The 15,642-nt window shown below is 47.3% G+C and overlaps 1 protein-coding gene across 3 annotated transcripts in view; it reads right to left on the reverse strand.

The window, feature by feature from the left end:
• The window catches only part of DPYSL2 (dihydropyrimidinase-like 2), a 147,429-nt gene that overhangs the window by 24,654 nt on the left and 107,133 nt on the right, over window positions 1-15,642 (reverse strand). For all 3 annotated transcript variants that reach the window (XM_011962581.1, XM_011962582.1, XM_011962583.1), the window contains exons 4-7: window positions 9,829-9,993; window positions 7,498-7,559; window positions 6,886-6,966; window positions 6,242-6,310 (exon numbers count right to left, since the gene is read on the reverse strand). In XM_011962581.1, coding sequence (XP_011817971.1) covers window positions 6,242-6,310; window positions 6,886-6,966; window positions 7,498-7,559; window positions 9,829-9,993 — 377 coding nt within the window. The remainder of the gene's footprint in view (window positions 1-6,241; window positions 6,311-6,885; window positions 6,967-7,497; window positions 7,560-9,828; window positions 9,994-15,642) is intronic.

The raw sequence follows: 15,642 nt of genomic DNA on the forward strand, positions 1-15,642 counted from the left end.
CGAGATTATACCACCGTACTCCAACCTGGGCAACAAAGTGAAACTCCATCTCAAAAAAAAAAAAAAAAAGAAAAAGAAAACTCCCTTCTGACCCTTCTCCAGGTGCAGGCAGCAAGCCTGTGACATCAACACTGGCCCAGAGTCTGTGAGAAATGCAGATTCTCTGGCTCTGCCCTGGACCAGAGACTCACAGGCTAGAAACTCTGAGGGTGGGACCTAGCAACATGGGTGATTTTCACACTTACTAACGTTTGAGAACCGCCACACACAGACACTGATTGCTCTCAATTCCATATATTCATTCTGCTCCCAGGATCTTGAGTCAAGATGTTCAGTGATGTGGAGTTCGTGCTGGGCTCCCATTAAATGCTCATGAACGAAGTCAGCATCACCCACAAAACAATGCAGCCTCACAGGGCTCTGGGAACGGAGTGGGCCCCATTTGTCTATACCAATGGACCCCTGTGTGTGAAGCACAAACGTGGCCAGCCACAGCCTGGTACCATCTTCAGTACAATATTGGAGAACTGCTTGAGTCAATAATCTGGCGCTTTAAATTGGATGTTGCAGTGGGCGTGATGGCTCACACCTGCAATCCCAGCACTTTGGGAGGTCAAGGCAGGTGGATCACCTGAGGTCAGGAGTTTGAGACCAGCCTGACCAACATGGTGAAACTCCGTCTCTACTAAAAATTAAAAAAAAATTAGCCAGGTGTGGTGGCGTGTGCCTGTAATTCCAGCTACTCAGGAGGCTGAGACAGGAGAATCGCTTGAATCCAGGAGATGGAGGTTGCAGTCAGCCGAGATGGCACCACTGCACTCCAGCCTGGGCGACAGTGAGAGACTTTGTCTCATAAATTAATAAATAAGTAAATAAATCGGATGTTCAGATGAATGATATTTCAAATCCCACATGATGACTATGGAATACCAGATCAGGCAAGACTCCCTGGATCAAGTTCTATCCTACAAAGGAATCACCACTCGGCAAGGGAAGGAGCTGGTAAAATTGTGGAAGGCAGATCTCAGAACATCACTGGCTCCCTCTTCAAATCCCAGCAAAAGGGCTCTGGCTTGAACTCTTGGAGGGAAGGGGCTGGGGCTTACTCATGGCTTAGTATCTTCCATACCCCGCCCCCAATAGCTCCCAATGTCCTGCCTGGTATACAGCAGGTGCTCAAAAATGTTTGCTAAGCAAATAAATGACTTCGTTTTATGCTCATGGTATTTCAATCTAGGCTGCTCCACAGAACACTGTTATTTTTCACAAGAAATAACTGAGCCCCTGTAACTGAATTGGCTACCTTGTCTCCATGGAGCTTGGCCAAAAGATTAAGCTCTGTAATTGCATTAAGTGGTAATCTAATTTAGCAGAGCTGAGACAACTTCATTCACATTTGGCCTTTCAGGCATCAGCTATGTGAAAAGGGATGTCTAGAAATCCAGAGTCCAAGCAAACGGCTCTTGAAAAAGCTCATTAAACACCCAAATGTTTTTCATTCCTGAGACAGCTGAAGGACAAGCCCTCTCTTTCCACTTACAAGAGAGATGCCTGTGGTGCAGCAGCACCAGGCGGGGGCAGGGACATCTTGCATGGGTGTGAAGTGTGAGATGGACTCCACTAAAACTCTCAGCACCTCCCAGAGATACAGGTGACTACTCCGTTTATTGTCCCAATATGGGGTTTCGCCATGTTGCCCCAGTTGGTCTTGAACTCCTGGGCTCAAGAGATCCTCCCACCTCGGCCTCCCAAAGTGCTGGGTGACAGATACGAGCCACTATGCCTATCTTCTGATTTTAATGATGAGGCAACTCAGAGAGGGCAATGACCTGTCCAGGGACACACAGCGGTGTCAGGACATCTGTCATTCTGCAAGGCATGCTGGAAAGTGCCCATCCCTGTGAAGGGTTCTTCATTATCCTAATCTCCAAGTCCCCACCCTCTTCCCAGACATCAGTCCTACAGCTCAGAGCTGCTGTCAAGTTCTATCTCTACACTCACTTTCTGTCTACTTCTTTCTCCCTGCCTTGTCCACAGTCCCTTCAGAAAGGATCCCTTTTTTATTTGTTTTGCATCCCCACAATGCCAGGCACTGCCCGGCTCGGCATGCAGGCTCAGTCGCCACTCCTCTCAGCCACAGACGGTTCAGTTCCAGATGTCTGCACTCTCTAGTGTCCTTTCCAATCCTCTGGGTTGAAAACAAGGGAAAATCCTACTGGGTGGTCTCACATGGTGGGTTGGGAAGAAAAGTCTAGTGGGCTAGGAACGTGTTTGGAAAGTTCAAATCCAAGAGAACCATCATGCTAGTGATGGATAGGTCACCAAACGGCAGAGAAGTTACACTGGGGTGTGTTTCATTCCATCAGCGGCACCTCCCCAAGTAGACTGGTAAGCTCAAATTCACACAAAATCGTTCCATACTGTATTCTCTTTATCACCCACACAGGGTTTAACACACAACAGATCCCTCTTGACAAACTCACCATGAGAGGAGACGTCAGGTGGCAAGTGCCTATGAGCTTGAGTTCTAATCCCGCTCTGCCACCATTCACCATGTAAAACCCTCTGCATCCCCCTCCTCGCCTCACTGGGCTGTCACGTGGGTAAAACGACTCAGGGCCTGGCATACAAGAGGGGCCTCTACATCAGCTGAAAAACTGCGTCCCATACTGGTGCATCCCCGGGTCTGCTAGCCCTCAAGGAGACTCCGTAATCAGTTGCTGGGGATTCTGAAGTTCTCAGTGCAATAGCTGCTGGGCCTAATCATGGAAAAATGGTTTCAATTTCTCTGGTCGAAATAGCAATGATATGGTCTGGCTCTGTGTCCCCACCCAAATCTCATCTCAAATTGTAATCCACACATGTTGAGGGAGGGACCTGATGGGAGGCGACGGGGTCATGGGGAAAGTTTCCCCCACACTGTTCTCATTGATAATGAGTGAGTTCTCATGAGATCTGATGGTTTAAAAGCGGCAGTTTGCCCTCTGCTTGCTCGCTCTCTCTTGCCACCACGTAAGACAGACCTGCTTCCCGTTCACCTTCCACCATGATTGTAAGTTTCCTGAGGCCTCCCCAGCCATGCAGAACTGTCAGTCAATTCAATCTCTTTTCTTTATAAATTTCCCAATCTCACGTATTTCTTTACAGCAGTATGAAAATGGATGAATACAAGCAACCAGAATAACAGCTCTCTGAGAGCTTTTTCATCTTCAGTAAAGCCAGCGCCTTTCTGTCTGTGTTTGTGTTCTTCTCTGCAGAAAGCAGGAGAAAGAAGGAATGCAAGCCCCTTGGAAGGCTCTAAAACTTAGACAACGGTGAGGGTCCCAGCAGGAGCCTCATGTAGCATTTGCAGAAGTGGCATTTGCTTTTCTCAGAAGACATCTTCTCACCTCCTTATACAGCTGGTACGTGGCAGGCGGAGGGACTGGCTTCCAGTCACCAAACGGGAAGAAACCAGGAAACTTTCTAAAAAAGCCCAGGCCCAGGTGTGGATTTCAGCTGAGTGTGTGTACACTGTGGGAGGGGTTGAAATAGCAGGCAGGACACTGTACTTTCTAGCTCTCTGCTTTGATAACTGGGCAATCACTTAACTTCATGCTTCCGAAGTGTCCTCACATACAGAAAGATAACCAAGGAGCCCACCGCAGCACAGCTCTGGTACCACCACACGTGGGGAGTAGAATGTAGTAAATGGTGCTCCCTGGATACAGCCGTGCAGCCTGCATGACTGGCATCCCCTGGAGTTGTGCGAAGGAGATGCTGTTGTACCTCCTGCACAGGACAGTTACAAAACTGAAATGTGGGCCATGAACACAGTGTCCAGCACACGTGAGCACTAAATGAAGGCAGCTTTGAACAGGGCTCACATGAGAACTGTGTCAGCCCTCCGCCTCTCCTGGACTCTGCATTTCCAAGGCCCGATCCCAAGACTGTTTCAGGGCTGAAGAAAGGACCAATTCCAGGGAGGTCAGAACTGAAGCGACCATGGCTTATGCTGCCATGGTTTAAACCACCCGACCGGTGGATCCTGGGGAATCTGGTGAAGGCAGTCACAGAAGCCGGCCTGGAGGGAGAAGTGAAGCCACAGAAAGGAACCCTTGAGGTGTCTACAAAAGTGGGATGGTGCCTGTAGAGGTGTGTGCAAGCATATATGTGCATGTGTATGTGAAAATGTGTATGTACACCTGTGCGTGTCTGTGCTTGCACATGTATATATGTGTATGTGAAAATATGTGGGTACAACACATATGTGCATGTCTGTGCCTGTGCACATGTGCGTGTCTGTGCCTGTGCACATGTGCGTATGCTAAAATGTGTCTATGTGTGTACACACGCATATCTATGCCTATGGACATGTGTGTATGTATATGTGTGTGAATGTGAGTGTGTGCATGTGTGTGTGCTTCTGCACGTGTATCTGTGTGCACACACATGTGCATAAAATCAGCCTCAGGCATGTTTATCATTGGCTGGTGTTAGCTTGTTCTCGCCTGCAAGCTGTCCCCTGGAATCACTGTCCACCAGCCACAGTCTCAGCATGGGGCTTCCCTCAGCTGACACAGTTGCCTGCCTGTCTCTCTCATCCTCGGGCCAGTGCCAGGCCACCCTTTCAGCTTTTAGCATGCATGAGAAGGTTGATAGCTACAAAAGGGCCTGCATCCCTGGCCTGGAGCAGGGATGTGCAATCCTGAAAATGTCATGGCTTCCGTCCTGTCATCTGGGGAGAGGAAAATGTCCTCAGGGCCTCAAATGGTACTAAAGGTGTCTTGGAGCATGCAGTTCTGTGTATCTGCCTCTGTGTGTCCATGTGTCTGTGTCTGAGTGTGTGTCTATGTGTCTGTATGTCTGTGTATGTGTATGTATAGGTGTCTGTGTGTGTCTAGGGGTCTGTGTGTCTATATATCTGTGTATGTGTCTATGTGTATGCATGTGTGTCTATGTCTGTTGTGTGTCTACCTGTCTGTGTGTGCCTATGTCTGTGTGTACACGTGTGTCTACGTGCGTATATGCATGCAGCAACAAGGACAGAACAAAGCGTGGACCCTCGCTGTGTGCAAAGCATTCCGAGCGGCTCCCGCTCTCCTCTTTCTGCCTGTCTTGATTCCTTTCTCCTCTTCTAGCCTCATCCCTTCCCCTCAAGTCTGAAAGGATCCCAACCCCCCGTGCTCGTGCACCCAAGGCAGTGCACAGATGGTGCCTTTGCTCCCCAGCCCTCCTGAATCCACTTCCTCATCACGGGGACTGGCTCCCCTTCCAACCTGGTACCAACAAGACCACGTCCCGAACTCAGGGTGGCAGCACGGTGCTGCCACTCGGCGACTCAGTAGCCACAGCCCTGCAGGGAGCTCTTGCCAAGCTCCTCCCTCCCGGGCTTCTGGGGCCTCCTCACTGTCAGCCTCCACTCAGGCCCCTGGGGATCTGATCCCCCTGCTCTGCGCCAGTCCCTTTTCTGCCACTTCCTCCAATAAAGGGGAAAGCCTGGTGGTTCCCTGGAGATTCCCCCATTGCATGCTTCACTCAAAGCTGCGGGCTGCTCCCTAGTCAGGGCCTCTAGAGCCCGACATCCAGTCTGTCATTAAGGAGCCAACTTCTGAAAAGCATTTCACAGCCACCAATTCTAACTGATGAACACAGGTTCTCCGTCACCTAAGACATGCTCACCCTCCCTTGGAACTCACACATCTCACCAAGACGGTGAGTCTCCACCTTTGAGTCAGCACAAGCCCCTGCTGTGAATCTTCCCTCCACAAGTTTAAAAGATTCTGTCTACCAAACTCTGTGTATCATGTGATAGCCTGTGCAGGGTTACCTTTGGAAAAACTTACAATTCCCCATATGCCTTCTAGACATTTAAAAGAGCTTTTCCATCCTTCCAACTATGTTTTGGTGAATTTTGGTAAGATCTTGGAGACCATAAGTTGTGAACCACTAAAATCTAGATTGCAAGATGCCAATGAAGAACTGTTTGTGTCTATACAAGCAAGGGCTTGAAGAATTACAGACAGAAAGAGGAATCTTCTGGCCAAACAGTCCATACCACCTTACCCTCAGGAGCAATCTAACACTTCACTTTGCCTGTGTAGACAAACTGACAGACACACATGTGACCCACAGCTTCTCAGAAAGACCACAGTCAGCATCAGAGAAGCCCCCTTCTCAGCAGGCAGGAAGCGGGTTCCCTGCGGCTCTGCGCAGTGTCCAAGGGACACTGATTCACGCATTCCGCTTGGCGGACGTTCACCTCCTCGGGTCGGCTCAGCACATGTCCCTCGGGGCCTGTGATGCCCAGATCCAGGATCCTCTGCTGCTCCTGCAATGTTCAGAGAAAGCCAGGCTGTGAGGCAGAGTGGACTACACACAGCTCTAACGGCACAGACCCGGGCATGCAGTTATCCGGGCAAGACGGAAAATTACCACTGCCAATCGTTCTACCCTCATCCTAAGACCTCATGAAGAGAAGGGTTCACTGTCCTGTTCCCAGTCCCGCCTGAGCAGGATGGATCAATTACAGCCTCCCAAAACCATTCAGCTGTTCCCTGGGATGCTAACGTCTGGTGCATTTGCAGCCCTCATTCACAGTGTAAAATGCCTGTGTGTGACGTGAGGGTTCCCGTACCCCACCCAAGGCAGCTGCATTATAGCACCGAGAGAAATGGCCTCTCTCTGCAATGGTAACTGACTTAGCTGTTCCGTGAGACACACGGAGAGGCACGTGTGTCACTGGCATTCACACCATGGGTGAGACTGAGCAGAGCTCCAGCAAGGGAACACCGGGTCCCTCTGCTCTTCCACCCTGGTGTTAAGCTACAGATGTTGCCTCCCTTTCTTGAGCCTGCCTCTCACCCTCCAGGTGATGACGAAATGATGAAAAAGAAAGTCCTGTACCTCTGCAATGATGTCGCCATTTTCTGCGTGGACTTGGGCTATGGCACCAATATCCCGGATCACACTCAGTACTTCATAAATCTGAGAGAGAGACAAGGGTGGGATCAGAGACAGGGACTTCTATCTTCCTGTTCACAAGGACAGTCATTTCCCTGCCAGCAGCATTTCTGGGGTGAGAAACAGGACACCTAGGCTGATTCTATTAGCCTGGCTTTTTCAACACGACCGAGGGCAATGTTTCTGACCACATTTGATGGAGAAAGACCCCTCAGAAATAAACAGAGGCAGTACAACTTAGCAGGATGTGGACCAGGAGTGAAAAGCTCTTGGGTGCCACCTGGCTCTGCATCAGGTTTGCTAAGGAGGTTCTGAGTGCCAGAGACGCCGTGCTGGGCAGAGCCTCAGATCCAGGGCAGCGAAGTGGCAGCACTGGGGGCTACGGCACTAGGTTCATATTCTCTTTCGAGGCTCAATTACATCAGTAACTGCATCCACCAGCCACTTCCCAGGAAGCTAGGAGACATGCACACACTGGAGACTGCTTTCTCAGACAGCCACAGCCTGAAGGTACCAAATGTCAGGGTGCCTCTTCCGAAAAGCCAACTTTCTTACCTGGCAATCCGTTAGCTGGAAGCGATCTTTGAAAGCCATGTACACGAGGAAGGAATTTACCCCTAGTACAGACAAAACAGAGAGGTGGACTTGTAATAGATAAACCAAATAACCAAATAAGGAAATAAGATATATGTATGTGTGTATACACGTGTTTGTGTGCGTGTTTCAGTACAGAGAAAGAGAGAGGAGAGAAATGGAGACACAGAATGGTAAAGGAAGCAGAGTAAAATATAAATAACTGGAGAAATGGGATGAAGATGCACAAGGATGCTTTTCAGTATTCTTATAGTTTTCCTGTAAGTTTACAAGTATATCAAAATTAAAAGTTGCCAGTATTTGCACATCCATGTTCATAGCAGAATTATTCACAATAGCCAAAAGGTGGAAGCAAAAATCAAGCCTCTATTAACTGATAAATGAATAAACTAAATGTGGTTTATCCATACAAAGGAATATTATTCGGCCTTCAAAAAGGAAAGACACCCTGACACATGCTATAACATTGAAACCTTAAGGACATCATGATAAGTGAAATAAGCCAGTTGCAAAGGACAAATACTATATGATTCCACTTGTATGTGGTCCCTAGAAGTCAAATTCACAGACAGAAAGTACAACAGCGGTTGCCAGGGACTGGGGTGAAGGAGAGTGGAGAGTTAGTGTTTAATGAGTGAGTGTAGTGTTTTAGTTTTGCAAGATAAAGAGTCCTGAGGCTGGAGGGTGGTGACGGTTGCAACAACATTATGAGTGTCTTTTAAAACACTGAACTACACGCACACTTAAAAATGGTTAAGATGGTAACTTTAATGTTATATTTATTTTACAACAGTTAATTTTTTTAAGCTGCCTCCACCAAACAAGTCTGTTGCGACTGTAAGAAGAAAATGAATTAGAAGTTTCTGCCTATGAAGAACTGTGATAAATGTCTTTTCTTTGGCAGACAGACTGCCTTCCATGCTGATTTTTAAGAAAATGATTTTTTAAGTAAGAAAGGGTCCATTAGTTCAACAAGCAGATGTCGCAATTCTCATCCTGGCGTCTTGGAGTTCTTGCCTCCCCAGGCACCAGACCAAACATCCCTGCCCAACATTCATCACAATTTTAAACAATTGTCCTGACAACCTCACAGCCTTGAAGCTTAATTCAAGCCACCTGGGGGGTGCTGGGAGCTGCCTGAGTTAAATGCCTCTGTACATCCCGGCCCTTCTCCCGTTGCCAGGCAACAGTTACCACGGTAACCCTCCTGCCTGGTTTGGAGCAGATTCAGTCTAAGTATCCACAGTTAAACCACTTGGAGTCTCTGCATGCTCAAAAGTGAGAAAAGTCAAAGGTTACCTATTTTCTTTTATGTGGAAGCTTCATGCTGGAAAGAATCTTAGAGGACTTCTAGTCCAAGACCCTCAGGTATGAGAAACGTTTCAAAAACTGAGACCCATAAAATTTAAGCAATTTACCCAGGGTCATACAGTCTGTGGAATATCAGAGAAATAAACCCAAGACTCTTGCTGTTCATTCCGGGGCATTTTCTATCATTCTAGTGCCTAGAGATTTCCTTCCTGCCATGTCACTCACAGCACATGGTGCTTCTGAGCCTGGAAGTCCCAGAACCCTAGAGCATTAGGTGCTTCCCTGAACGCTAAGATCCAGTGAGGTTAATTTGGTCTCTAGCCAAGCCCAATGAGACCCAGGAAGACAATGTGGCCTGGCTCTTCCCCCCAAACCCCCAAGGTCCTTGTTGACAAGAGTCCCAGAGGCACCCTGAGGTGGTAAAGATTCCTCCCGCCTCTCTGTAAATCTTCCCAATCCCTGGAAAATTGTTCTCCAAAATAATTCTAGGGAATGGAAAAGACCTCTCAGGTTGTTACTCAGTTTTGAAGTGTCTCATAGCCCTCAAATCTATCCTAGATCCACCCAGGTTTGTAGGAAGGGGCTGCCCAACACTCTCCTGAGACTGCCACATCCTCCCTGAGATATGTATTTGTTATCTTTTGAGGGTAAATCTCTCTCTCGGCAGCCTCAATTCCCCACCCTAGCTAGAGACCACGGTGCCCACAAACCAATGAGCTGTGAGCAGCTGTCACCTAAGAGCAGATTCCAGCAGTAAGGCTCATCTTCTCTTATCAATGAAGGCTTATGTTACTGCACTGGGTAAGGTCACCTCCAATCAGCATGAGCTGCAGCCCAAAGCCCTCTCTCCTTCCCAGGGGCAGGCATGGGCATGAGGCGCAAATGGGATCTGGAAGCATGATCACTTTCTTCTCAGGGCTGTGCCAGTTGACGGACTGAAGCAGAAACATCTGCAGAGGGCATTGACTTAGTGCCACCTACCGTGATCCTTCACAAGTGCTTCCATCTCCTCCTGGATGCCCTTATGCCACTCGCTGATGTCCACGTGCAGAGAGTAGTCACAGCAAGACTTGCTGTCGGCCCATTCCCTCCACTGGTCAAAGGCAGCGAGCAGGCTTGTCCCCGGCTCAGGAACAACATGGTCAACTACAAAGAAACAGACATGTGTCGTCATCACCAAGAGCCTCAAGGGCCATGGGCCAGCAGGTATTTTCCCACTCAAACCCTGAATAAGGTTTTTTGGGTTCAAAATCGAGATGGTGATCTCTACCAACAGCTTCCAAGAATCCACATAACCCAGCTGATTATCCAAGAGGGAGAAAGCAGAAAGCAGAAACTTGGCATTGGATGATGTCTCCAGCGAAACCACACATGCACTGCCCAGATCTGATTTCCCAAAACCCCTGAAAGCTCAAGCGTTGGGTGCATTTCACGGACAACGAGTCCTTATGGACAATGGCAGTGTCAAATGGCCGGGGAGCAGCCAAACCCTTCTTTGTGTTGAAAGCAGCTTATGAGACGCCCCCACCAGACGGCAGGGAACTTGAAGGTGCTGGAGCAGAGCCACACGGACCAGGCCTTTCAAAAGTTCCCGGGCATTACCTGCTCTCTCATTACCGCTCACATTTCTGCAGCTTAATACCACTTTGTAATTTAAGGGAAATCTTTCATCTTAAGAGTTCAAAGTGTTTTTAAACTGCAGTCATTGTTATATTACTGTGGAGGTAGGCTGATCTGGAAGACAGAGGACTTTGCATGCAAGCTGACCTGAGTTGGTTTCCTAGCTCCATCATTCACCCGCATAGTGTCCTGGGGTAAACTCCTTAATCTCCACTGCCCTAATTTCTGTGCTGCTTTAAAATGGGGATAATATTACCTAGCACATACATTTGTTATGAGGATTAAAGGAGACAGCATATCTATGAATCTTATGTCATTCCCCGATTTAAATCCTCCAATGGCTTCCCCCTGCCCTTCAGATAAAGATTCAAGTCCCCAATAAGGTTTGCAAAATCCTGACCAGTATGGCCCTGGCCTACCTCTATAACATGACCCTGAATCATCTCTCCCTGGTACCCTGCTCTCCAGCTACACAGGCCGTTTTTCAGTTACTAAAATATCTACCTGCTGCCTCCCACCATAGGGCCTTTGCAGCTGCTATTATCTCTTCTAGGTCTTGGAGAGCTCTCGCCCAGCTGACATGATGGCAGGAGGATTACCAGGACTACTACTACCTGTCTTCCACACACAAGCACTACAATACAACTGAAATGATTTATCCAAGGTCAAATCAAACTTGTGCAACAATAAAGATAAAAACCAGGACTGAACACTTAAAGCAATGAATCATTCTTCCTAAATATTAGATTTTCTACACTTAGGTAAGCAGTTCTGAGCTAAGAAAACGTCAGTCCATGTAACGCTAGAGAGCTCAGAAATTCTGAAATGGATCAAATCTTGCAGATGCTGCTAAATTCTTATCAACTGGGCTTGGCTTTATACATGTCAGAAATATAGCCATTGCACTTTGGGAGGTCAAGGCAGACAGATCACATGAGTCAGGAGTTTGAGACTGGCCTGGCCAACATGGTGAAACCATCTCTCTATTGGAAAAAACACAAAAATTAGCTGGCCGTGGTGGCGCGTGCCTGTAGTCCCAGCTACTTGGGAGGCCAAGGCAGTGGAATTGCTTGAACCCGGGAGGTGGAAGTTGCAGTGAGCCAAGATTGTGCCACCACACTCCAGCCAGGGCAACAGAGCAAGACCTTGCCTTAAAAAAAATACACGGCCGGGCACGGTGGCTCAAGCCTGTAATCCCAGCACTTTGGGAGGCCGAGACGGGCGGATCACGAGGTCAGGAGATCGAGACCATCCCGGCTAACACGGTGAAACCCCGTCTCTACTAAGATACTAGCCGGGCGAGATGGCGGGCGCCTACAGTTCCAGCTACTTGGGAGGCTGAGGCAGGAGAATGGCGTGAACCCGGGAGGCGGAGCTTGCAGTGAGCTGAGATCCGGCCACTGCACTCCAGCCTGGGCAACAGAGCGAGACTCTGTCTCCAAAAAAAAAAAAAAAAAATACACACACACACACACACACACACGGTCATCTAAGCTGAATTTTCTTTTGACCAAATTTACCTTTTTGTAAGTATTAGTGTAGGTAATTAAATGGGTACATGCATATCTGGTATCTGTAATATAGATAATGTTATCTAATAAAAACAAAAATGATGTCCACTTTACATGCAAGCGTATTCCATCAGTAAAATGCTGACATGGAAAACTTGACAAAATAATTCCAATTTTTCTTAAGTTGTATGTCCCCCCATCAACACCCCAAAAACAAAAAGTAAAACAAAGAAAACCATACAAATATCACTGTGTAGCAATCAGTTTGAGCAGAATCTCCCTATCCACTCCCCTGGCTTCATTTCTTGCCCTCCTACAAATTAACCTTCAGAAGCAGCTAGAAAGATCTTAAGTCTTTCATCAGACACTGCCATTCTCCTTAGTAAGTCCTTCAGTAGCTGTCTACCATCCTTAGCACCCAATTCGAACTCTTTCCCTTCGCCAGTCAGATCTGGTCCTAGCTGATCTCTCCAAGGTACTCTCTATCCCCGACCTGCTCACCCATAATGGCCACCTCTGGCCATTCTTCAATTTGACCTGCCCAACCCCTGGGCAACTCCAAGCCTGTGCACAAGCAGCCCTCTCTCTCTGGAAACCCATTCCCCTCGCTCTTGACATGGGCATCTCCTCATCCTTCTCACTGGGGCTACACGTCACCATCCCAGGGTGGCATCGTTTCTGAATCCGTTTCACTCATTTACTGTCTGACCGCTGACTAGAATGTAAACTCCCTCCGAGCAGGGACTGAACACCTAGATCAGGGAACAGCCAAATGAATGCTCTAAATAAGTGACGGAATGTTTCCTTCCGGCTCTCACACTCCGCTTGCAATCAGGTCAAGCAGCAAAGGAGGGGCTCTCCTGGGAACCGGACCAGCTTTTGCTGCGGCAAAGACCCCTCCCCTCAACACTGCCCTGCCAGACTCTCACTTATGGAAATGCATTCCTTTCACTGGCCAGCAAGGGGAATGAGCAGAAATAATCATTTTTTTCTGATGATATGATGCTTTGAGTAGAAAATTTCAAAAATACAGAAAATTATAGGGAAGTTAATAATCCCATTACCATCACCACCCCAAAATCAGACTATTCAAATTTGGGTGTATTTTCACTGCCTTTTTTCTATATATTATATCTTATTCTATTTCTTTATTTATAGTCCACTTTCTTCCCCCAAAAAGTTTTAAGGTGGTTTATAGAGACACACGAAATACAAAAAAATGTGATAAACCAGAAAGAGTAATGCAAGATAAAGTGGAAGAAATATAATGGTAAAATAAAATCAGAAATGAGGCATGTATGTATGTGTATGTATGTACATGTATATTTATATGTGAATATGTGTACGTAAAATACATGTATGTATATGTGGATACAAGTGTGTATGTACATATGTGTGTGTTTGTATAGATAAATACTTGACATTTAGTCTTATACATTGGCTAAATTTAGAGTTAGGCTCTCTAGCCAATGTAAATAAGGAAGCCTGATATGTTCAATATATCTATTTCCTTTAAGATCGAAAAAACGAATCCCTCCTAAGAAGAAGGATAAGTACTGGTGACACTAAGACCCATATGCTCATAGTTACTGAATAATCCTTTTCTTCTATTGATTTATGATGACTTCAAAAAATACCTTATCATTATTACTACTAGATAACATATCTAATAATGGCTTAAATTCATGCATACCTTACAGAGAGACAATACCAGGTTCTGTTCCTGGACTATTTTGCTCCATTCATCTCAATCAGTACTAAATAGAGCAGCTTTTTAATACATTTTAATATCTGGTAGCAAAAGATCACTTGAGGCCAGGAGTTCGAGACCAGCCTGGGCAACATGATGAAACCTTGTCTCTACTAAAAATATAAAAATTAGTTGGGTGTGGTGGCAGGTGCCTGTAATCCCAGCTACTCAGGAGGCTGAGGCAGGAGAATGGCTTGAGCCTGGGAGGTGGAGGTTGCAGTGAGCTGAGATTGCGCCACTGCACTCCAGCCTGGGTGACAGAGCGAGACTCTGCCTCAAAAAAAAAAGGAACCAAAATAAAAGCTCATTTACTCCATAAGATTTTCTCCCCTTCTCCTTAGGCCAAGGCACTCATTTCCATTGCAAGGCTCAAGCAAGCCATCTTAAAGCCTTACAATCATCACCACAATCTAGATTTAGAACATCACCAAAAAAGAAAGGCTGTACCCCCACCTGCAGTCACTCCCCATTCCCTCCTAGCCTGCTACTCCCAGCCCCTGGCAACCATTAATCTACTTTCTGTCTCTGCTCCACTCACTCTTAGACCAAGTGGGGAGGGTGACAGACAAGGACAACTTGAGGCTGGTGACAGGACCCATGACTCCATATTCCAATGATGTGTCATCAGATTGTCTGATGCTAGACTCCTCAGACTTCAGGGTGCACAGTAATGATCTCCAGTGTTCATTAAAACACAGGTTCTGGCCGGGTTCATGCCTATAATCCCAGCACTTTGGAAGGCTGAGGCAGGAGGATCGCTAGAGCCCAGGAGTTCAAGACCAGCCTGGGCAACGCAGCAAGACTCTGTCTCAAAAAAATAATAAAATAAAAATAAAAATAAAAATAGGCTGGGTGCAGTGGCTCACGCCTGTAATCCCAGCACTTTGGGAGGCAGAGGTGGATGGATCACGAGGTCAGGAGATTGAGACCACCCTGACTAACACAATGAAATCCCGGCTCTACTAAAAATACAAAAAATTAGCCAGGCATGGTGGCAGGCGCCTGTAGTCCCAGCTACTCAGGAGGCTGAGGAGGTAGAATGGCATGAGCCTGGGAGGCGGAGCTTGCAGTGAGCCAAGATCACGCCATTGCACTCCAGCCTGGGTGACAGAGCGAGACTCTGTCTCAAAAAAATAAAAATAAAAATAAATATAAAACACAGGTTCCTAGACCTTATCCCAGAGTTTCTGATGCTGCAGGTCCAGACTGGGACCCAGTAATTTGCATTTCTACTAAGCAACCTGGAAGCTACTGAGTCTGCCTTGAACCACCTTGAGCATTATTAACCGAATGCAAATCTTTTCCCAAAACTTCTCCCTCCACCTCCTTTCCCTCCTGCCCATTTTACCACGAGGGGCCTGTTTACTACACAACAGTATCATCACTTACAAAAAATAGCACGTTCCTTGGCTGCAATCCCATGGCTTTCTTGCATATCCAAATTAGCTCCGGGGGTTATGAACCCTTGAAAAGCTCAGGACCCGGACACAGTTGAGCACTTCGGGGAAATAAACATGCTTCCTTCAAGAGCTCGTGACACTCAGAAACATGTCCACGAAAAGCTTCCACATGTTTTCCCACAGTTCGCTTTCCACTGAAGCTCTCCTGGGAAGAGCTGCTCCAAGGGGACAGGGAGGAATGTCATATCACTTCCGGAGGGAGCAGAGTCCCCACTGAGGACACAAGCCTGAAAATGACTTGCACAGATCTCACAGGCCTTTCCTCTGGTGACCTCCCTGAGCTATCGGCCCCTGCAAGAGGGCAACCTTGGCAACCCGGCTATACCAGTAGTGAAAAGAGAACGGGATTGGGGGTCAAGGAGCCCCCAAATTCTAGTTTTTGCTGCAGTACTCCCTCACTGTGGTTTAGCCTTTAGGAACCTCCATTTCTTTTTTCCTTTTATTTTATTTATTT

The sequence above is a fragment of the Colobus angolensis genome, unplaced genomic scaffold (genome assembly GCF_000951035.1).
Source record: "Colobus angolensis palliatus isolate OR3802 unplaced genomic scaffold, Cang.pa_1.0 Scaffold6, whole genome shotgun sequence".
NCBI lineage: Eukaryota > Metazoa > Chordata > Mammalia > Primates > Cercopithecidae > Colobus > Colobus angolensis.